This window comes from Magallana gigas, chromosome 3 (genome assembly GCF_963853765.1).
Source record: "Magallana gigas chromosome 3, xbMagGiga1.1, whole genome shotgun sequence".
Lineage (NCBI taxonomy): Eukaryota > Metazoa > Mollusca > Bivalvia > Ostreida > Ostreidae > Magallana > Magallana gigas.
This window is the reverse complement of record NC_088855.1, coordinates 7,095,347-7,119,011: the sequence shown is the minus strand read 5'-3', so window position 1 is coordinate 7,119,011 and position 23,665 is coordinate 7,095,347. Positions and strand designations below refer to the sequence as shown.

The 23,665-nt window shown below is 34.5% G+C and overlaps 1 protein-coding gene and 1 long non-coding RNA gene across 6 annotated transcripts; one reads left to right on the top strand and one right to left on the bottom strand.

Moving 5' to 3' along the window:
* Window positions 1-1,218: 1,218 nt before the first annotated feature.
* On the top strand, window positions 1,219-23,623 carry LOC105319311 (protein unc-13 homolog D). 5 transcript variants are annotated; one of them, XM_066078284.1, is made up of 27 exons: window positions 1,219-1,762; window positions 7,565-7,672; window positions 9,856-9,979; window positions 10,108-10,333; window positions 10,667-10,774; window positions 11,777-11,858; window positions 11,946-12,059; window positions 12,177-12,266; window positions 12,360-12,460; window positions 12,714-12,873; window positions 12,978-13,099; window positions 13,190-13,280; window positions 13,605-13,814; window positions 14,086-14,246; window positions 14,393-14,519; window positions 14,609-14,677; window positions 14,771-14,845; window positions 15,382-15,486; window positions 15,687-15,968; window positions 16,243-16,383; window positions 16,713-16,745; window positions 16,878-17,042; window positions 17,206-17,293; window positions 17,422-17,584; window positions 17,704-17,920; window positions 18,175-18,207; window positions 23,291-23,623. In XM_066078284.1, exons 1-27 carry the CDS (start codon window positions 1,703-1,705, stop codon window positions 23,402-23,404), a joined length of 3,369 nt encoding a protein of 1,122 aa, XP_065934356.1. In that variant the 5' UTR covers window positions 1,219-1,702; the 3' UTR covers window positions 23,405-23,623. The 5 variants fall into 5 exon arrangements, with proteins under 5 accessions (XP_065934356.1, XP_065934357.1, XP_065934354.1 ...); XM_066078281.1 differs by lacking the exon at window positions 1,219-1,762 and adding an exon at window positions 3,099-4,136; XM_066078283.1 differs by lacking the exon at window positions 1,219-1,762 and adding an exon at window positions 6,096-7,383.
* Window positions 12,306-16,752, bottom strand: LOC136273583 (uncharacterized). The gene is made up of 3 exons (XR_010711753.1): window positions 16,509-16,752; window positions 12,633-16,414; window positions 12,306-12,475 (listed from the first exon to the last, which is right to left on the bottom strand). It is a non-coding gene; the product is annotated as an uncharacterized lncRNA (long non-coding RNA).
* Window positions 23,624-23,665: the final 42 nt, after the last annotated feature.

The window sequence follows — 23,665 nt, the reverse complement described above, 5'->3', positions numbered from 1 at the left end:
AAATTTCTTATATAGTACCCCATCTGGTTTCGGATCTATGAGTTGATACCAAAAGCAGCCCATTTATATCAACACCTGTTTAATTGACTGCGCAACTCAAAACGTGGGAGAAAACAAATACCAAATCATTATTATAATTTCATTGTTTATTTTCAACAGATAGAAGTCACAGAACGAAGGTGTCCCATAAGTTGATACCTGTTAATTGGCTCGCTGATAGCCGCGAATTTAAGTGGGTAAATGTTTCGCCCGTCCGGAAGTTAAGAAGACAAACTGTGATATAGGGGAGTTTTTAGAATGTTCACAACCCCAGATGTGTCATGTAGACAGACGACGATAGAGACAAGGGATAATGTTAGACGACATTTCAGGTGTTCTGTTTATTTATAGGAATCTACGTCATAGAGTGGTTGATCTTTCCTCTAATTAAAACACGCTGCTTTTATGGAAAAGAAGATTACTGCGTGACAAACCGAGTAAAAATATTACAATGTTATTTATATGTCCCAAGTAGATAATAAGTTTGATTTTTTTATTTTCATTTGTTCGCTGACCCAATCATTGAACTGATTCGCTTCCGTAGTATTCACATGCGTATGTCCTGGCAATTAGTCTGCATTTGTTTATAAGCTTATCAGCAAATGATGTAATATTGGAGTCCAGACTTACGTGTTTCAGGCGTAAAAGTATGCAATTATAGCATAGATCGATATATATATATATATATATATATATATATATATATATATATATATATATATATATATATATATATATATATATATATATATATGACCTTTTAGTACTAATTATTAAACGCCTGCAATTTACATAAAAATCTGGACTTTGTTTTTGTTATTCTTCTAGTTGGTCTAGATCTGAATAAAAATAAACCTTATGTAACCAAGAGCGAGAGCTCCATTGGCGCACACATAATCGCAGGATAGACGCAGTGGTAAGTAGATCGCTCTTGCATGTAGAGACCTCTCGGAGTCAATTGTGATGTCATTGCGTCTCTATCGCGCTCTCACTGCGCACCACAGCATTTGAACGTTTTGTTTTTCGTTGTTCTAAATCCACACAGCGACCTAAAGAGCTGTACGTTGCTGCGTTCGTCGCACTTTCTTGGCGTTTCTTTGGCGTCCATTAATAGCGTTTACAGTTGCAATGTACCTTATTTCATTAAAACAAACAAATACAATGTATTTATCATTTATTTAATAGTAATAAAGTTCAGAATTCTTGTTTGTAAAGAACGTCTTGTGCAGTCAGCGCGCATAGCACGCCGAGAACGCGAGGCAAAAATTATTAGTACGTCATGAACGCTTGGCGGATACTCATGCAGCGAGAGCGCAGTAAATCGTCAAGTAGAACTCTGTGGAAACGCAGTTACACCCTTAGTATTATACAACCTTTGATTGCAAGTTGGCTCCCTACATATATGCATGTTTTAAAGGGTTCAATTTGTAGGGTAAAAAAAACGTTGGTTATACAAAACCCATATAAAATTCGGTTGGTTGAACATATCAAATAAACGTATAGGTCAGGTACACAAAGCTCTCATTTATAACAATTTTACTGTAGCCGGTCACATCATCATTTTGTGGCATTAATAACGAAACGAGCGATTACTGCGCGGCAATTCCATACACCAATCGACTGTTGCCCTTGGCAAGCCGGCGGAGTTCTGCGTGTTGAGATCATGACCTGTGAGGGTCTGTTCCTCCCTGGGCCCCGACTCAGGGCCTTATACGCCGCGGGGGTGAGTCTCAGATAGCTTTGTGTCGTCGTATTAGTGCACGTATTGGCAATGCAGTATTGTGCAATATAAAACGTCCTTGGCTGCATGGGTGCATAAAAGTAACTAAAAAATGTGCATTACAAAATTTCTGTTTGATGTTGCATAATGAGCTATGTTAAAAGAGTGCTTGCTTCTTTAACTTTATTTTTGTTTATTTATAAGGAAGTGTACTTTTGGTACTATTTATTTAAAAGGAAAAACAAAGGTTACATTCTTATTACATATGCTTTTGTAACCCAATTTCAGACATTTAAGTATCACGCATACCTAACAAAGCTGTGTGTCAATATCCCTGAATTTAATTTACAACTGGAAATTGAGCAAACGCTCCCAATTTACATTTACTGAATCCCAGTTTAGAAGCTATAGTAGGGTCATGGTTTTGAACTTGATATTTTATTTTGATTTTAGTCTCATTTTCGCTAACGTGTGTGTGTGTGGGGGTGGTTGATGATTAAAATGTTCACCAAAAGTTTCCTAATTTGACCAAAAAAACACCTTTCTCAAACTATGCTGACCTAGACTCTCTATTCAAAATACATTGACGGCCTCCTGCAACAAACACACACACACACACACACTCTCTTTCTCTCTCTCTCTCTCTCTCTCTCTCTCTCTCTCTCTCTCTCTCTCTCTCTCTCATGTAAATTGAATAAAGTGTACCGATATTATGAAAATGCAAAACGTAAATACCAGGACAGTGGCCCTGCCCATTAAAAATACTGCTAAGTTTCTAACTGCGTTTGACCATTTGATTTCATGGATGCGCTCAAAAATGAAACCCACGAAAAATTGCTGCTCCAAGAATAAAGACCACAGTTTATGCTTCCTAAGATGACAATTCATCTCAAAGAATAAAGACCACAGTTTATGCTTCCTACGATGACAATTCATCTCAAAGAATAAAGACCACAGTCTATGCTTCCTACGATGACAATTCATCTCAAAGAATAAAGACCACAGTTTATGCTTCCTACGATGACAATTCATCTCAAAGAATAAAGACCACAGTTTATGCTTCCTACGATGACAATTCATCTCAAAGAATAAAGACCACAGTTTATGCTTCCTACGATGACAATTCATCTCAAAGAATAAAGACCACAGTTTATGCTTCCTACGATGACAATTCATCTCAAAGAATAAAGACCACAGTTTATGCTTCCTACGATGACAATTCATCTCAAAGAATAAAGACCACAGTTTATGCTTCCTACGATGACAATTCATCTCAAAGAATAAAGACCACAGTTTATGCTTCCTACGATGACAATTCATCTCAAAGAATAAAGACCACAGTGTATGCTTCCTACGATGACAATTCATCTCCGGTTGTTTTCATATATATGTACTTTTAAAATTTTAATAGACGATGTTTGTGTACTATAACTGTGTAAACAGCAATTAAATTTCTGCACATCAAAGTGTTATTTAGGTTAAAAGAAAGTTTTGAAACCAAGGATAACCATAGATCACCTCCGATACATAAGAATAAAATCTATTTTGCATTTAAATATTCAAAAACAGTGATATAGGACGCAGAACGAACATATGACAATATTGCTAATTTAGTTAGTGATCTCAGACACACCTCTCTTTTCTACGTCACTATCGCATTTAGCGTACATATGCACAGATCTAATAAATAAGGATTCATTCTCACATTTAAATACTACACTTTATTAAAAGCTTGGAAAGCAAACACAGGTAGTGTTGCGTCTATGTTTCAACGTTCTTTTGAGTCAGAAAAGATTTTATTATTTTTCAAAATGTGTTTTCTGGGCCATGAATAAAATTAAAGGCAACCTTTAAAAATCTGGAACGAATTGGTAAAATCATAATGAAAAACACCACAAAATATCGCAGCGGTATGTGTACTAGGACGCGATTTCTGAGTGTCCCAGGAAAGTTCACAGTCTCCAAGACAGACGATGAACGAGTACACGATTCGAACATGCAACGCCTGAGAGGCACGCGCAGCGTTGAAATGGGGAGCTCGGTATACAGGGGCACCGATAAGGAAGGACACCCATTTGTTTCAAACAGCATCAGTCTAGATTCAAGCGTGTTCTTAAAAGTACCCTCCGAGAAAGACTGTACGCGTAACAGCAAATTACGTTCTCAAAGTGATAGTGACGTCATAGACGTGGAACCGCAGACGACAAGTAGTCGAAGTAGAAAGAAGAACATTGCAGCAGCATTCTTTGGTCGAAAGAAAATCGGTGGGCGACGATGTTCCGTCTCTTGTACCAACACCCATTCGGCAAAACGTGATAACTTCATAATCCATGTCCCGAAACCCAGCGGCGATGTATGCTACCCACAGCATCCAGTGGTAATCTCTCTCTCTCTCTCTCTCTCTCTCTCTCTCTCTCTCTCTCTCTCTCTCATATTTTCGTTTATCGCATTTTTAGCTGAATATATATAGGATATGACTAAACGCAAATGATTTATGTTGATCAAGTCCCCAGTGCCATTTTTAAATTTTACAACATCACATATTGGATAAGCAGTCTATCTATTTATAAGATCTATCTCTGCATTTATTTATATGTTAAACACCAGACAGTAGCGTTCATACAAGCGTATCACAAGGAAATTGTTCAGCAAAATTAATTTGCTCATGTCGATAAATTACAATATATTTTGATTATACTATAATTACCAGTATACTATATTGTCCTTTTTTAACATTGCGATATTTTGCTTTGGACTATGTGCACGTGCAGTTGCACTGTCCTATCCGATACAATATATTCTATCAAATAAGATATACAGCATGAATACAAATTTGGACTCTGACGAATCTAAAATTTTGTAAAGGGCGGTACTACGGCCAACATCAAACCACTGAGACAGTGTGTTACTTATTTGATGGGATGGATGGATTACTGAACGACTGAGTGAGCACGTTTTGAACCTCACTTCTATAACGTTACAGAATAGACCTGTAGACATACTGTTATTTTGTAATTCAATAAACGTATACATAGTGGCTGTCTTGGATTGAATCAAAAATTAGTTTGCCGTCAAAGCAGTGAAAACATTTCAGTTTGAAAGTTTTAGGTTGTAGTTCACAAATAAAAAAAAAACATTTGACAGAAATGTACCTGTTTTGGGACGATCCCAACTTGATTGTTAGGCCAACCAGATTTTATGTTTATAGGTGTACTCATTTTAAGACTCTTGGAATAAACTAAAGGAGATTGACCTGGCTTCTGCAGAAGATAATGATAATACAATTAGTTAATTACCTAACTGACTTCTTTAAGAAAAGTCAACAGAAATAGAGAAGAGGTATATTATTTGTTCTCTTTTTAACGGTATTTTTTTTCATTTTATCAAATAAAATATACAACATGACCACAAAGTAGTCATGTTGTATATTTTATTTGATACAAAGTAGTCATGTTGTATATTTTATTTGATACAAAGTAGTCATGTTGTATATTTTATTTGATAAAATGAAATATATCAGAAAGGACAGTATTGTAGATTATGGTCAGATGTTGACAGAATCGGTATCTTAGTCACTGTTGAAAAACCCAAACAACCCCCACCCACAACTGCGCGGTTTTTTTTCCCATAAGAAATATAAGATATTGTAAAGAGTGTACGATGAACAATGTTTGTTTCAAATTGGATTTCAATAAAAAGAATGAATTGATTAACCGAAATACAGAAACTCGAAGATGCCATCAAACCATTTTTGGGGTGCGTAGAGATGGAAAGATATTTCTGGATTCATATAAACGGAACATAAAAAGTGCACTTAATACTGACGAAAAGAAAAACACCATTTTAGGAATTAAATAAATGAAAACGCCCACACTGAATGAAACACTTACAGTTACGGATGACAAATCAGATATGAAAAATGAGTTCAACTGCACCCGTGTAGTTTAAGCCAGGCAGGTCGCATCGTTTTGTTTTCTTTCTATGTCGAGGGGTCATTTGGCTTGCACGTTTATTATTCTTTCGCCATTATCGGGAAATGGTTGATATTTTTTAAGGGTGGAGAGGCCATAAACACGTCTTTCTCCCCCCCCCCTCCAACCCACCCAGGCACGTAGCATCGTTTTTGAAAGTGGGGGGGGGGGGCAGACTCATCCAAAAAATCTTGACCCCAAAAAAAGGGGGGGGGGCGACTCCATGATAATTCAAATTTTTTAAATATGTAAATTGAAGAAAAATGGTTGCTCCGAAGAAAGGTAAGGGGGGCAGGCCCCCTCCCCCCCCCCCCCCTCCCGATGCTACGTGTCTGGAGTCCCTTTTGTTCAATGCTATGTACTCGTAAGCGAAAGATGGAGATACACATACATTAAAATGGTAGGGAATACGCTGAGCTTTAATGTGATGAATACTTCAAATTCAAAATATGATCGATTTTTTAAATGTTGATATGAGTTAACTTGATATTTATATTCTAATTTAATGAACTTTTTACGTCAACTATCTGTAACCCATGAACACACACATACACACACACACACACACACACACACACTCTGCTGGACCTTTCTCTTACAGATGTTGTGTTATATATTAAAACTTAAAATTTCTTCATACAAGAAATAATTTCTACAATATTAGAAGATTGTTTTCTATATGTTCAATGAAGTATTAACCCCCTCCCTCATTGTGGTCCCTCTCTGAACACAAGGTAGTGATATGGCAGAGACAAACTTGAAATTTCTTCAAACTAGCTATCTTACTTCAATATAAAATCAAAAAGGTCTTAATTTTTAGCAGAATTTGCTCCTCCATAACTCTAAGTGCATTTTAATTTTAAGTTAATTGAAGTGATAAAGAAAATCACTTTGAAAAAAATAAGTGGAAATAATTAATATGGCATTAAATAACATGGGCTTCAATAAATCGGTTATCAAACACAGCAATATTAAGTTCCATTATGTATTTGTTTTGATGTAATGTATGTTTTATTTCCGTAACTGTTAAAAGGCACTTCTGAGAGGATATCCTCCTCACATACCTAAATACCCCATATTTTTGAATTAATGTGTAATTCATGAGGAACACCTTGGATTTTACTGGCTTACAGGTGAAACCCCTCTAAAGGTATAGATACTGAGGTATGATCGGAAATCTTGCAGATCCTTAAACAAACACTTCTTAATCAGAGAGGAATGCTGGGTAGATTTATTGCAATGATTTAGTGTTCCACGTACCAGCACCTGTATATCCATTTGACAGAGATACATGCATACGCCCTGAGTACTTGAAAAGGAATGTGTTGAGGGGAAAACACTAAATATTGTACAATGAGTATTAAAGAGTAGGACAGAATGAAGAAATCCAACAGCTTGCCCACGGACTCCCTGGAGTATTTAAGGACAGACTCCCTGACCCTCCCCCAATGTTACAGTCTGCCCCCCTCCCCAGGGAATTCTCTGACCACTGCCTCACAAACAGGACTCTTATCTAGACTAAAGAGAAGGTTCTCGAAGAAACGTTGGAAAAAGCACCACAGCCGGCGAGCTTCAGACGAGTCGAGTGTGGATTTTGACTTTGAGAGGGACAGAAGCTCCTCAGCGGGGAGTTTATCTCCGGCTGACATAGAGGTTCACATCCAATAAGGCTCACTTCTGAATGATGCAATCCGATTTTATTTGAATGAGCCATCTTGGACAAGTTTTTTGAAAATGAAGCTACAATGATGGATTTATCAGCATTTGAAAAAATATTAAGGTTTGAGTGAGTCTCTGTGATTTTTGGTTTCTAATATTTTAGCTTTATTTGTAGAATGAAAATGTGTACTGTGGAATACTCCGCTGCCTGCTTCATCCACTGGGAAATCCAGATGTTACTACTGGACTCCGCCCTGGCGACCTGATTGATAGGCTCAAAACAGTAAGTTCAACTTGATAAACTTATAACAGCAATGCCAACTTGATAGACTTAAAACATTGAGTCCAACTCAATTCGAAGTCATGGTAGTGAACTTGATTTCTTAGTCTCATCTACTTTTCAGAGATGTGTGAGTTTTAGCATCATGATTGCCTCTTGATCAGACCATCAATTTTAAAGATAAACATAATTGTTACTCTTAAATGACCTAGTGTCAGATTACTGAGTTTTGCCCATGGCTGCTTTGGTGTTTTTATTATTTGCTTTAAATGTTTTCTTTGTTTTTATGATGTGTCATGATTGGAGAATTGTTGCCATATGTTTACAACTTTGACATTCAAAATATTAAGATCATATCAAATCTAAAGATGATAAAAATTAAAAAAATGTCTTATACATAAATGCCTGACGTCATAACCATATAAATAAATGATGACTGAATGTGTTTATTTGTTGTGATATCCAAAATGGAGATTTTCCGATTGGCTAAATATTAAAAATAAAAATCAGGAAATGATTTGGTCTAGTGCTGTTGTTTATGTCTCTATTCAACTGCAAATTCATGTACGTAAAATTGTATGATCAATGGCATGTTGGCAAGTTCTCATTTATATAAGAGTAACAGACCATAAGACATTAGTATTTTGCTGATATGATGCACTAGGTTATTTTTCTAACATAGCTGAAATTTAAAGAAAATTGAAAACAAACACAAGTTTCTGATTTCTCATCAGTGTCGAGTTTCTGTTTGAATTTAAAGTTTCTCATGGTTTGTGATTATGTAGTAAGCCTGAGATTATGTGTAATTAGAGGGTAGACTTGGCATTTTTAGATGAAAGTTTACAGACTTTGAACTTAGTGTTGACATTTATAGTTTAGTTCGTACACTCTTAATAGGTGATGATTCAGGTTCTATTTTAGAAATTAATATCTTAATGTAAACTGTTAATTGCATGAGGCTGTCATGTTGTTGTAAGTTTTTAAATGAAAGTTCACCAAAGTCTCGAGCATGTGACGATTCAATGGATTGAATTGTGAAATCTGTAAGGGTACATGTATTTCGCAACTTCTAATTTTTGTTTTGTTTGATGCATTGCACGCATGTCACGTAGTTTATGAATGGTCGGTTTTAAACCATATGTATTCATTATTGAAATTTGGGTTATGAATAAGTGAATTCATGGCAGCTGCTCTTTTCAGACGTCAGCAAATTGTTGCATCATTATCACTGTCTGGCACATCTGTATGCAAAGACAGAGCAATTCAATTTCAATTTCTTTATTTACCAATTCCGGGCCCTCAAGGGGCAACATGAAGATTGTACATACAACATCCAATGTACATAAAACATTCAATAAACATATACTGTGGTTTCATCAATATTCGTTGAATACCAATTTTCGTGGATTTCGTTATTGAGTTCATTGAAGTGCAATTTCTATTAACATTTTGTATTGATAGGGTCATTGACCACGAATTAACGTATCCTTGAAATTGTGATTTTCACTTTATCCACGAAAATTGATACCCTTGAATATTAATGAAACCACGGTATACAAGAGGGAAAGAGTTGGATGACTGAAAGAGCTAGGACAGACATGAACATTTAATTAGTATATACATGTATATGACTATATGTATGTTTCTATATACTCAATACAATGTCTTCTGCATAAATATTTATGTTAAATACCATACATAAATATGACAAAATACAAATGTACATACAAATCTGAAATAGTTTATCATATGATTGAAAAGTTAAAAACCAATATTTGACTAGGAAATTAAATACAAATTAAGGCAATGCCTTTTGTAAGAATTTACCAAGAGAGTTTAATATATCTACCCTTATTCCAATCTAATTAAAATTAGAACTTCCATCCGCCCCTCGGTTTTGGATATGTCGCAACATATCGAAAACCGGGGAGCGGATGGAAGTTCTAATTTTAATTAGATTGCCTTAATTCTTCACAGTTTAAAATCTTTAGAGATTTCCCCTCCTCTCTAGAACTCCTATTTAAAGTTAAAAGGCAAATGCTTTTGTAGCGTTTAATTGGGTCGCTTGTTGGACTACTGTATCTCCGTGTTTTGAGAAGACCTTAAGTATGTCATTTGAACCAGTTTGACTTGAGATCATTTTGAGAATACAGGTTCAACTACAAATCCAATGCATGAATTTTCAGGTATTTGAAGTGAACCAAGAGGAGCAAGAGTTTTACATAAGGCAAGAAATGTTTCACAGACCCCTGGCTTTACAAGCAAACATTACCGTTCTAGAGGCCAAAGGGCTCAAGACCGACTCAGAAGGTACCTCCAGAACATGGGATTTATTGAAAAATCTAAACAAACCATAAACATACATGTACCAGTATTAAAGTGTAATATACTAACTTACTACTGGTAATTGGTTACATCTATAATATATTATTTGGCAGAAAACTGTAATCCATATTGTCTCTTGGACATCTACCACCCATTGAAAAGACACTCCTCATATTCACCAAAGTCATCACCCAAAACATCACCGAGATCATCGCCTAAACTGAAGAAGAACTCTTCCTCCACCCTCCCTGTGATACACACGACTGATACAGAGGAGGTACTGAGGACAAACACAGCCAAGCACACCTCAGAACCTCAGTGGAATGAGGAGTTTGAGCTGTAAGTACATGTACCTTAAATTTACAGCTTAAAGATAATTGTAAATGCTGCATGCTATAATTAATAAATAATTTGTAAAGGTTTTAACGAAGATTGTTGATAATGTACATATTTAAGAACAGACAAGAAACTTTGATATAAAAAATCTATTAAGATACTGTAAATAAAATTTTATAAGCAACTTCAAGGATATTATTTTGCCAATCTACCAAGTAGTATACCATCTGAACAAATTTACTCTTGATATCATAGAATCAAATCTAATTGTCAAGTCAAGTAAATATTTTAATAATCCTGAATTTGAAACTTTTTAAGTTCCTTTTTATCATATAGGCCAGTAGAAGACTTTCTGACAGATGAGATCCAATTGTACATTTTTAACCAAGAGCAAGAAAATGGAGCCGAGAAACCCCAGCCAGACAAACATCATCTCCTGCCCAGGTCAGTGTCTGCTTGTATCAATCCATCAATGTTAAATAATCTTAAATATGGAGAATGACAAGAAAAAAACTTTCTCCCTCCATCATCAAGGATGTATCAATGACTATCTCCTAGCTTTTGGTACTCCTCTCCATCTGAAGGCATGTACCTTCAATAAGTACAATTGTATAATGTATATGGCAAGACTTCGATATAAGGAGAATAGAAGGAGAGACTTGGTTTTTTTCATTGCCTTTTGGTCTCAGTTAAATATACATGTAACTTATATGGACTACTTGAATTTCTATGCTCAAATACATGATGATCTCTCTTTAATGTAGAGGCTCTCTTTAATGTACACTAGCATCAATATTCCTTAAAAAAATGACTACACTGTAAATACCGGAAAAAACATGTGAACAAACAAAATTTGAGAAAGATATGGCATCAGCATACATCATTTAAGCAGACTAGTGTTTAGCATCTATGAACAAATCTAGACTTTCCAGATAAATATCTATTTGATTGTAAACAATTTGAGAGAAACCAGATAAGATTAATCAAAGAGTCAACAGCAATTCTCATATCAGAATAACTTCCTGGTTTTAACCTTCTTGTGACTTCAAAAGTTCAGTAATGATACATGTATAAACCAGGATTTCTTCACTGATCCCAAGAACCTCAATTGGTTCTCTCTGTTAAACCACATTGACCTTTACTTGTTAACCCCAGACCTATTGATCAAATACCTTCCATACATCAATCTAACAGGACTGTAAATTCCTAATTAAAGGCAAGGAAGTAATATCTGCGTAAAATCACGAGAAGCACATCTCGCTGATTGTAAAATCTTGCTTTTATATTTTTGACAGATGTAAACTATTTTGAACTATAAAAATAATTCAGCGTTCACGATTTTATACTCTAGCTATTTAATGCAAAACCGTTGAATTGCGGAGTTTAGTACTCGCATAAAATAAGGAATCTACAGTACTCTTAACTGGCTATTTTTTACCTTTTCAGCTTGTTGAGAAATGTTCTTCATGTGCATGACCATGAGAAATGGGACCATCACTTATTTGGCAAGGTTGTCATTCCAGTCAGAGTAAGTATCACCATTAAACAATGGAGCTCTCAGATGGTTGATATTCAAATTGAAAGATACTCATTGATTGGTGCATATCTTTTACAGGAAATTCCTGCCCAGGGCTGTGATTGGTGGTGGGATATTTCTAGCCCCTCCTCAAAGGGAAGCAAACTTCCATGTGGAAAATGTCGCATCAAACTTCACTTGTCTCATCAACAGGTATTTACTATTGATTCTTGTTGAAAACAACATGCCCAAAGCCATGGTAATTTATCAATCAAATTTAATAGTATTTTTGAATCATCTGCATGTAGATATATTTTTGTGTATGTGTAGAGTTCAGTGACCGGGGGTCAGCTCTTCTCTGTGGAGGATTATTATCAGGCAGCCGAACAGTTTTACAAACAAGCGGTGAAGGTTCGAGAGGTAGGCTTAAGCTGTAATAAATTTTTAACAGCAGTTCAAAATGCTTGCTTGTAAAGCAATGAATACATTATGTTATTATATTTGATTCAAAAGCCCAACAGTTCACTAGACCCACATCTCAGCGTACAGGACATCAGGATTCTGGATTTGTTCGCCCAGTCCTTTGGAATCTCAAAGTTATCCCAAATTTTGATGTAAGTATCCCAAGTCTGTTAATTATATGATTTAGAAACACAATTTCTTTTCAATTGTCAAAATGTATTTACAATTACAATTATTTCTAGATCAAAATATTTTTATGAAATTTAAAAAAGTGAAAGTTTTATTCTTTGAAGGTTAATATTATTACTATAAAAAGTAACTTACTTTGTTTCTTCATTTTTGACTGTAAAGTTTAAATATAATCAATGGCTACTCTGAGACCTTGTGGTATGTTGCTTCTTTCAGACATATTGTGGTGCTACTTGAATGGTGCAACAGCCATGATGACATCACGACAGTGGACCAGGCCCTGCAGGCTGCGATACAGGAACTCCAGATGATCTGGGCCTCCAAACAGTTTGACCTGTCCCATTGCTCCCAGAAGATGCCTCTCACAGACGCCGAGGTAGGCTGTCACATCTTGCATCAAATTCAATAAGCTGTACATATACTTTCAATTTTTACACAAAATCTTAAGCTGGAGTTGATGGGAGACTGTTGCTATTACAGATAATGATGTACAGACGAGCTGCGAGTGGTTACATATGCACATTGTCTAAGCACCTGGACAGCAACCTGGAGCTATTTCCTCCATACCTGGACAATATAAATGCCTTAAAACAAAAGTTTAGGTAACCTCTTATGCATGTAACTATAAATCAATTTGATTTATCAGCACAGATTGGTTTTTTTCACTAAGTGTGTGCTTTGTCTCTCTACAGTGTCAGTATTCTGTTACTGGAGCTGGATCTCTGGGACCCCAAGTCCTCTCCCCACAGTCCTCTCAGCCAGAAAATCCTCTTGAAGCTACAGGTACTTTCTTATATATCACAAATATTGATATAAAATTCTACTGTCCAAGATGAAAATTGCTGTCCAAGGGGAATAACTCTCCTTTCAATACAGTACATACTTGTCACAACAATTACTGGTAATATACTTGTCCATGTATATAAGACAATAACCCACATAATAATAAATTTCATATGGTACATATCACAACAATCATAAAATTCACCTGTCAAAGGAGAACAACTCTCGTTACAATTCTTCTTCATGTACCATGTACAATTGATATAAGATTGTACAGTCCAAGGGGAAAAACTCTAATTACAATTCTTCTGCATGTACCTGTAGGAAGACACGGATCGTTGGATCAGTGAGAAGGTATCGCTGATTTTTAACCACGACGCGGTCCAGGACCCGGTCATTCCACGGATGACCGCCCTGGTGGAGCTGACTAACCTGGCCTCCTCCCACTGCCTTCCTATGGGCGTGGTCAGTAACCTGTACAACACGTTGGGCATAGGATACTTCCGCATTGTCTCCTTCTGTGTGGAGAAAAAGGTAGGTCTTTATAAAACTGGCCTTGGGGCCATGACACTTAGACAAGCTCACTTTTAATCTCAGTCTCTTAGATTTACAAGAGGATTTTTGATTGGAAAAGTTACACTGAGATCAAAAGTGAGCTTTTCTAAGTTTTATTGCACCTGCACCTGATGTTATCTGAGAATAGAATTCATCCCATATATGTCATCCATGAAAGACAATGGTGTCCCAATATCAATAACACACAAGTTACAACTGTTGTAATGATGTACGCATTCCTCTGTGACAGATTAGTTCAGTGATGAGGGGGCTGTGTCAGGAACTGGATGCGTACCAGCGTAAATATCACCAGTACAATGTCAACATCACGTACAGTAGTCGACTCGCTCTCAGGATGTACTTCGCTGCCAAGAAGTTCTACAGCATAGTGAGGGATAATGTCAGTAGGAGGTCTGTTATTAACTGGTGTCTGTACATCTGATGGCATTACTCATCAAGTTCTATCTTATATTGGTTATTGTCTTTGTCAACAGTTCAGAGATGAGTTTCAACTGACAATTCTTTCTAATTCATCAGTGCTTTTGTCAATGTTTCAGAGATGTGTTTCGACTGACCATTCAGCAGTACCAGGACTGGTTTCTGGATGCGCTGGCTTTCTGGTTACAGACGTTTAGATCCGAGTGCTTGAATCGCATAGAAAGGGCCCTGGAAATTGACAAAGATGTAAGCACCTGCACTTAGTACCTTCAATTTCTTGAGTTTACCTCAATTTCTAGGTTGATACTAATTTTTTACAAATATTTTTCTGACAGGTTGTTGTGACTCACAGTCTGGTCAAATTCTCCAACTCCTCTGTGGACGTCAAAGCTTGTTTTGCACAGGTAATCAAAAGGGAGACAACCCAGTGCATTTCTTCCCATTAGTTTGTGTATTCTATTTCATATAAATAAACTGCATGTTTTGTGACATTTCAGATAACAGAAGAATGGAGACAGATAGACTACCATGATCCTGATGCAGCGGTGATGGGGATCATTAAAATTACTGATGTAAGTATGCCAGTTGTTGTCTATAGCAACAGGAAACTGTTTATCTGGACTACCAGAGCACATCAGTATTTATCTTGGTGTATCTTGTTTTAACTGCTCAGTCCTCGGCACTAGCTAGTACGTGCATTGTATTTAAGGTACTTCACTACACCGAGACTTATACTTTTTAAGACACTACGTCACAAGATGGTGATTTACATGTTTTGTTAAACTGTTTGTTTAATCGATTCAGATGTATACCGTCATAGCTCAGTGGTTAAAGTATCAGGCTTGTGAACTGCAGGTCATGAGTTCGAATCCACCTGGGGCTTTTGTTCATGTTTACTGAATGAAATTTTTGAAAAATTCATTTTTTATCTAAAATTGCACATTTTTTCACCTATTTGACATATATACTTCTTATCCATCATGCATTCTATCAAAATCAAGCAATTTTCTACTGATTTGAGAAAATATTTCAAGGTGTAGTGAGGCACCTTAAAGTTTTGTATTCACAATTATATCTATGAAAGATAATATGTTTTTGTTCTTTTTAGCTCATATGTGATGGAACCAGAATATACACAGAGAAAATTCATGCTATGATGGAAAAGAGTAACTTTTATGATAATGGAGAGAAACAGTTTGATATAACGGAAAGGGTAGGAACTGAATGATTTAGATTTATCATAGCCTTCATATCTCTTTCTAAATTATTATTACTGGTAGTACATTGTTTATCTGGTTAGAAAAATTAGAATCATAAAATGAAACACAAAAATATAAACTTGGTATTGTACAAATTATTATATGAAAATATCTATAGCTATGAGTGAATTGTGGAACTTCTTGCAATTTTCAGCTCTGCATAACTCTAAACAACATTGAGCATGTGAGACAGTATTTGAAGGAACTTCCAGTTCTGCTTGACTGGGAATCCGTTTGTATGCTTCTGTCCACAAAACACGAGAACGACGACATTGGAAACAAGGCCATCTCCACCCTCTCCCGCCTCATCCAGTCCTCGCAGCAAGAAATATTGATGAAGTGTGCCCAACTTATCACTCAAATAGGGGAAAAGATGAAAATAGACATGGCTCGATTCATGGAGTTGTTTACCCAGAAAACCCCAGAGAAAGCCTCTGTAAGCCAATGAAGTTCATTTGACAATAATGCATATCCTAAGACTTTGACAGAAATTAACAACAAATTATCTTTCCATCCTTACGTAATTCACATGTATAATTTATATGCATGCAATGTAATTAATCCAGTTAAAGCAAGCTATGAGAAATACCTACTATTATAAATTTAGTAACCTAATTTGAATTCTAAAGTTCTAGAAGCAATAAAGGCCGGTTGAGGGAATCATGACTTTGTTAAGAAAAATACCTGTATATGTGACCTACTTCTTGCAGTCCATTGACCAGTTGTTCCAGTACCTGTCCACCAACCTGCGGACCCTGAGGGAGAGGCTGTTTGACAGCATGTATCCCCACATCACAGCCCAGCTGTGGAAGACCATCAGTAATCTGATGGAGGAACAAGTCTTCGTAGGGGTGAGGATCTAATTGTCAGTCCCAAAGTACACTGAAGTATATGTAGATTTCACTTAATATAATAGTTACTTAAATGATATTTTGGTTATTCTGATATCATATAAAACACCAAACTTAAAAAATACCTTATAATTTTTTTCTAATGGGAAAAAGCATTTTTGTTTCCCAGTTATTTGATTCTGGTTGGTCTTTCGATAATGATTTTCCATCAACTTTCAATAATTTATCTTTGTTTTTCACCTGTCCTGTAGATATATACACAAATTTATTTAAACATGGCATTATATTGGGAAAAAAATTCGATTTTAATCTTATTTCATGTATTGTAGGAAAGACCAGAATATTATTGTCAAATGAAACAGGTAAGTTTTTAAAGATTAAAAATACTCTTAGACTAATATACTCACTGACAGTATAAATCTTATATCTACAAGTATTTTAACTATGGTAAAATGATTGAAACAAGTTTGTAAAACTCATTATCTTCTAAACAGTTTTTAAGAGCCCTGACCTCCTTCTTTGCCAAAGATGGCTTGGAGGAAGATAAAATACAAATAGAAGAGTACAAGAAATTAAAGGACAGACTAGAGATGAACTCCCTAAGTACTGAGGAACTGATGCTAGAGTACTTCCACAGCCTGGCTGACGAAATAGTCAATGTAAGAATCGGTGATTCCTAATAGAGAAAGAAAATTGTATGCTTCTTGGCTGATGAAATAGTCAATAAAAGAATGACTTCTTAAGAGAATAGAGAGGAATGCATTGCTTCTGTCTTGTGTTTTGTTTTACATGTGTATTAATTTCAATTACTTTTTTATCTAGGAGACTCCCTCAGAGTTTTTAGGAAACCTTGCTGTTAAACTGTCATATATTGAGGAAACCAGAGGAAATGTTACAATATTTGTCAAAGGTAAAACTATTACTGTCTGTTAGTAAGTGTAGAAAGAGTACTCAAGTATTCAATAAGTAAATGAAATTTGAAATATACAAGGCTAAATTTGCTGGTTGAGATGGTACAAGTTATGTTTCTTGTTTCAGTGATTCGTGGCTCTGACTTGCCTGGGTTAGACCACTCCGGACTGAGCGATCCTTATGTGGTCGTCTCCCTTTATCCCAAGACAATGTTTGGCCACAATAAGCCACAGAAGACTAAGATTATAGAACAGACCCTCAACCCTGTGTTCAATACCACCTTCCAGTTGTAAGCCATTCACTGCACTCGATACTTCACTTAGTCAATTTTGATCTTGTACACTTATACAAAAGCCAAATCAAGGAGAACAAAAATTTTGAATGTAGATTGTATCGCTTCATTTTCAGCCCAAACGTCCCCCGTGAGTATTTGTCTGTGAGAGGAGCGGTTTTATTGCTGAGTGTTTTGGACCATGACAAGATCGGCTCGGACGACTTTGCTGGAGAAGTTTCCATACACCTGTCATCTATTACTCCAATGGAAATGTCAGCCACTGTGGACTCCAAGCCTGCTGTCATGCTACCGGTTAAACGCCCCACTTCTCAAACTGAGGGGCCTTACAAAGTATGGAATATACTCTAATATAATATCCTTTTTAATCGAATTTTTAATTGATGTACCTGTTATTCATAAATACAGACTTGATACGTGATACATTTTAAAGAACAAGATATGGTGAAATTCAATCCCAACTCAATTTTATTTGGATTAAAAAGCAACGAAGTTTAAACCCAACAAATATATGTGCATTTACAGTAGATTCACTGTTTCTAGAATAAGGAGCTTTAACTAATCATTAATATCCTTACATTGAATAGGTATTGGTGGAGAGAAGTAGCTGGGATAAAATGTCCCCCTCATCCAAGCATTCCCCCGGATGTGATGGATGAGGGGCATTCTTGGAAGACAGCCTGAGGCTGAGGAGTATCAAGTAGCATTATTTCCTGGCTATTATGCTCGGGATCGCCCTTCAAAAAAAGCTAAAAACCTACCTGGAAGTGACATCACATACCGTATAAATAGTGCTTCCATTGTGATAAACACTCATAATTTTAAAGCAGATTTATTGTCAAATATGTATTTTTATTTGAGGTGGGATAAACAATTCTCAAAACCCATACAGGGAGGGAACCTTGATACTCCTCAGCCTCAGGCTGTCTTCCAAGAATGCCCCTCATCCATCACATCCGGGGGAATGCTTGGATGAGGGGGACATTCTTTTCATCCAGCCTTCGGCATATCGGAGTATCAAGTAGCATCTTCAAAGTATTTGACAATAAATAAAAATCCTTCCAAGTAGAGAAGATTCTCAATCAATGATTTAAATAAACATCACTACATTTTAATAAATCAACTTTGGTTTCATCATGTGGAAACACAAAATTGCTTTATCATCTTAGCCACAAAACACATCAAATGTACCCATTATTTTCCTCACCAATTTCTATAATAATTGTCCATATTGTGGCTGCATGATTAATGTTTTCTCAGAAAATAATGTTTTAAAACCATTCTGCTTCATTTCTCTGTGATATACCGTAATAAAATACATTGTTTGTAAAATCCAAACTATCTAATTTTCTGTCTGTAAGATGTTAATAGAAAGAAGAATGAATTGCATTCATTGAAATGTCAGATTTTACTGTCTGATATATAGGGTACATTATAATACACATATAATACAGCTATAATGTAATTAAATGTATGATCTTCTAGCTTCCAATGTAATGTAGAAAACAAATGTTTTCTTCCTTGAATATAAAGTACCGGTATTATATTCATGCATGATTAAGTTTTGCAACATAACTAAGGTACAATGACCCTCTGATCAGAAAAATATTTACTCTTCATTATTACTTATATGTCACTCATTCTTTTATAAACTAAAATCATATTTATATATACATGTATATCCTATTTTGTCTAGCTTGTATAGCTATATATTAGGATCAGTTAAGTTTTCTTTGAAACTTAGATATTATCAGTAAAAGCAATAGTATTCACTTGTGTACAGAAGGATGTCAGGTATAATCTTGTCTGATGTCTTTGAACCTTAATTGAAAATTCTTAAATCAATATCTATGACTTTCCTGGTATGTGGTATTTATTCAAAAATCAAAATGCTAATCTTTCATAACACATCCATTTTGATATATTAATACACTGTACAACCAAACTCTGCATGAATTAATTAGTTTTAAGAAAACTAATTTCAAAACTTGCTATCTTTTCTAAATTTGATAATTATATCTTCAATTTGAAATAGGTTAATATAAATGACCTATGTTAAGATTTTAACCTCTAGCTAGGTACTGTTTTCTCTTAAAGAATATGGAATTCATATTTCATTTTCCATAAATCTAATATATGTATCATTATAAACAATCTATTATTTACATATACATGTATATTCATGGAGTATATATAACTTTTCCCTATAAAGTGGGAACATTGTATGACATTAATTTTTTGTGTATTAACAATTTATGACAAGATATGAAATCTAATATTAAGTTCTTTGTAATGTCATTTTTTGGTCGTCAATATATCTATATTTATGTAATCACAATAAGACCAACAATTGAGAACTGTAAACAGGACTATTTTTGCCCCATGTTATTTTCTTAGATTGTAAACATTTTTGTCCCAATTAAAACCTGCCCAGACAAAGCTTTGTTTATAGAGAGACAAGGTAGGGGATTGTAATTCGCCTAGTCTTCATCAATACACCCACTGGCAAAGAGACAAAAAATAAAACAGGAACAAATGTGTTCCCTGTAATCGTTCTTGGAATTTATGAATGATCAGATATGTTATATCTATGGTAACATTATTTACATATATGCCAGCAGCTAAATATGAGTAAACATTTCTTCAATATTAAATATTGTACTATAATATCTTTGTCCATATGATCGAGTGATATGATTAAACACAATCACTATCTTGAAATAACTTATTATTATCAAATTTCATATTAAATGAAATAAGCGAAAGTATAAATCCTGTTAATTCATATATTCAATCAATATGACACAATTAGAAAATACAGAAAAAGAACTTTCTCAATCTTTTGCAAAAGAAATTCAATCATCTTTAATATTAAAAAGTTTTTCCCATCATTTTAATTTTCTGTTGCAGCTACTACATAGCCTTGTGTTCACACAATGTCTTAACACATATATCTGTAAAGTTAATATTTTCTAATCTATTCTGATTCAAATTCTGAATAATATGTACCAGAAACGTTCTAAAATCTGTTTTAAATTTGTAGTATCATATATACTAAACACCATTAGCAAGTAAATACATGCAACATTTGTCTTTTCATGAAGACTTCAGTTCTGATGATAAGTTCTGAAGAGATAATCAATAATTATTCACATATACTGGAAACCATTCCAATGCATCAACTAATACATATATGGTAAGTATATAATAAATGTATGAAAATCAGTTTGTTCTTTGCTTTTTCTCAATATGAACATTGTAAACATGGTGCTAGCTAGTGTATCGTAATTCCATATTAGAGTTACTCATGTAACCCATCTTGTATAAAGAGAATCTCAAAAAATAAAATTTCAGTGTCTCTAAATATATAATCAAACATAATCTCATGTTTCATATCGTATATTCAATACTCTATTCAATAACTTATAACTGTATATTGCCAATTTACCATTCAATTATATCTCTTCCATTGCAATATTCTATTACAAATGTACGTATTTTTACATTTAAAATCCTTATCACTGGATTTTTCCTTAAAGAGGAAGGTTGTAAAACAACTGATCTCCATTGACAATTTGTCTTGGTATAAAATTGCTTGACATATGGTAAAAGTTTAATTCACCAAATTCTTAAGATAGAAATAAAAGATGGTCACATATAGTCTCTTTCTTTAATATATACTGTACTCTTTCATTTCAATCTAATTGAGCATGTACCATACTTTGGTAATAAGTTTTGATGTTTATTTTTATAACAAAGAGGGTTATAGTGAACATTGTATTATTTCTGGATTTTCATTCTGACCACATTGATCCTCTTTCACTCTGAACCTTTTCTTTTGGTATTATATCTCAGGATTTCAGCAATGTATCAAACAACTTCATTTCTTTATATCATACAGTGTCATAACAATACTTATCAAGCCTTAGTTTCCATGAAGTCTTCATTTAAATTAGCTTAAAATAAATTCATGTATGGTGTCTGAAATCAAATCATCTAAGTCAATAAATGTTTGGTTCTTTGTTCCTCATATCATCCTCATTAATCATAATAATGATGTGCAGGTTTATGACTTTTGTAATAATTATGGATGCAAAAAACAATTAAATAGTAAAACCATATTAATTATTTGACTGAATACATGTACATTAATTACCGGTACATGTACTTATTTTAAAAGTACTTTTCAAGTCAAGTATCCTAATGTTTGTTTGATTTCTCTCTATTACTAACTTAGACATATATATGGCTTTCATTCAAATTTTTTAATCAATACTGGTACTCATGTTTTCAACATTCACTGTCACTTTTAAATTTTATATCTGAATAAAACTGCACAAACAATTGATACAATTCAAAACACTGCATGGATTGTCTTTTGCACCCATTACAAACAGTTATCAATTTAATTCTCTAATATTTTATGAATCAGTTCGTCTTTCAAAAAATTCATGATTCTCCAAGATTTTAAGCTTCTTTCTTCCAAACTTCACAACATGCACAACTTCGACTGTACAATGTAATATAAATAAATGTAATGTAGACAATCATCTTTTCTGTGACAATAACTTGAAAACACCATATATTATGTGTTATAGAAAACATACGTATACGTAAGCTTCTCATCCCAGAATTAAAACATTTCACAGCCAATGTATTGCTCTGAGAAGCAAAATAAATTCCTGTTCATTAGTGAAATTTCTTGTTTGGTCTTCTATGACACCAAATAATATTACTGATATCATCATCTGTACTTATTTCAACCATGTGCAAACTGATGCCTTAAACACTTCTTTTTTTTATCATGATCAATAAACCAACATTAATTTCATGTAATGTATTGCATCAGCCTGTTCCGATGTTCTAAATTGACATCTTCTTTCACCTACATGATTTAGTACAGTTGTATTATTAACCTGACTGTTATTTTGTTCAAACTTCAGACCTTTGGTCATTTTACTATGAGCATTACATTTTGTAAATTGTGGGTCGTAAACCAATTATCTCCAGTATCAGTCAGCAGTTAAGAGAAATTCAATCTCTTGTCTCATTTATATCCCTGATATTGAGATCAATAAAACCATAAGAAAAATCTGAACACAGCGTGTTCTAATTGTACTGTACTATTTAATATATACACAGCGTGTATATTATTCAACTTGCGGTGTAAAATCTTTTATATAGTCCAAGTTCTGAACACAACGTGTTTTATAAACTTACCATCAACCAATACACAACGTGTACTGTAAAACTTGCGGTAAAATATATTCACGACAAAATTCTGAACACAGCGTGTTCTTATCGTGCATTCAACAAATACACAACGTGTATTGTACAACTTGAGTTGTAAAACCACATGAACCATGTGTAAAACGAAATGCACGGATTATCAATCCTTTCAAACCAAGACTTCGTCATTGGTAGATTTAATTCGTTTTCAAAGGCTTTACAAACCTTGCAACTAAGACCACGTCTTAGAAAATTTATTAACACCGCAATAACCATATAACCGACAAGGGCTCATGTCCCGATGTCGCCAGAAAAAATATGAGTGTTTATCACAATGGAAGCACTATTTATACGGTATGTGATGTCACTTCCAGGTAGGTTTTTAGCTTTTTTTGAAGGGCGATCCCGAGCATAATAGCCAGGAAATAATGCTACTTGATACTCCGATATGCCGAAGGCTGGATGAAAAGAATGGCCAAGTTATTCATCACAGATCGAAGGCGTTTCATTGAAAAACAGCGAAAACGAACAGATCTCAACTCAAGAATGGCTGGGTTCTTGTCATTTTTCAGAGGAAGAAAATCTTAATTAATGGACTATATATATATATATATATATAGACACTGAGTGTGTGTTTATCTCATACTGACTTTTACAAAAGGACTGAACTCAAGTTCATTCTAATAATGTGCCAATTGATTTGTTTTTAATGTTAATACATGTACATGTTAATGTTTTTACAACTGAATATCTTTTTATCATCATGTTTATATTGTTAAGTTTGAAGTTAATAAAATGTGAGGCAAAGTTCTTTTTTATGTGTCATTCATTCAAATCAGAATACAAAAA

Bases quoted from the DNA above. Each gene is read 5' to 3' on its own strand.
- LOC105319311 (XM_066078281.1), top strand. From the start codon at position 3,642: ATGAAAAACACCACAAAATATCGCAGCGGTATGTGTACTAGGACGCGA. The intron at 12,267-12,359 runs GTAGGCTTAAGC...TTGATTCAAAAG, and splicing joins AAGCGGTGAAGGTTCGAGAG to CCCAACAGTTCACTAGACCC. The intron at 13,815-14,085 runs GTAGGTCTTTAT...CCTCTGTGACAG, and splicing joins CCTTCTGTGTGGAGAAAAAG to ATTAGTTCAGTGATGAGGGG.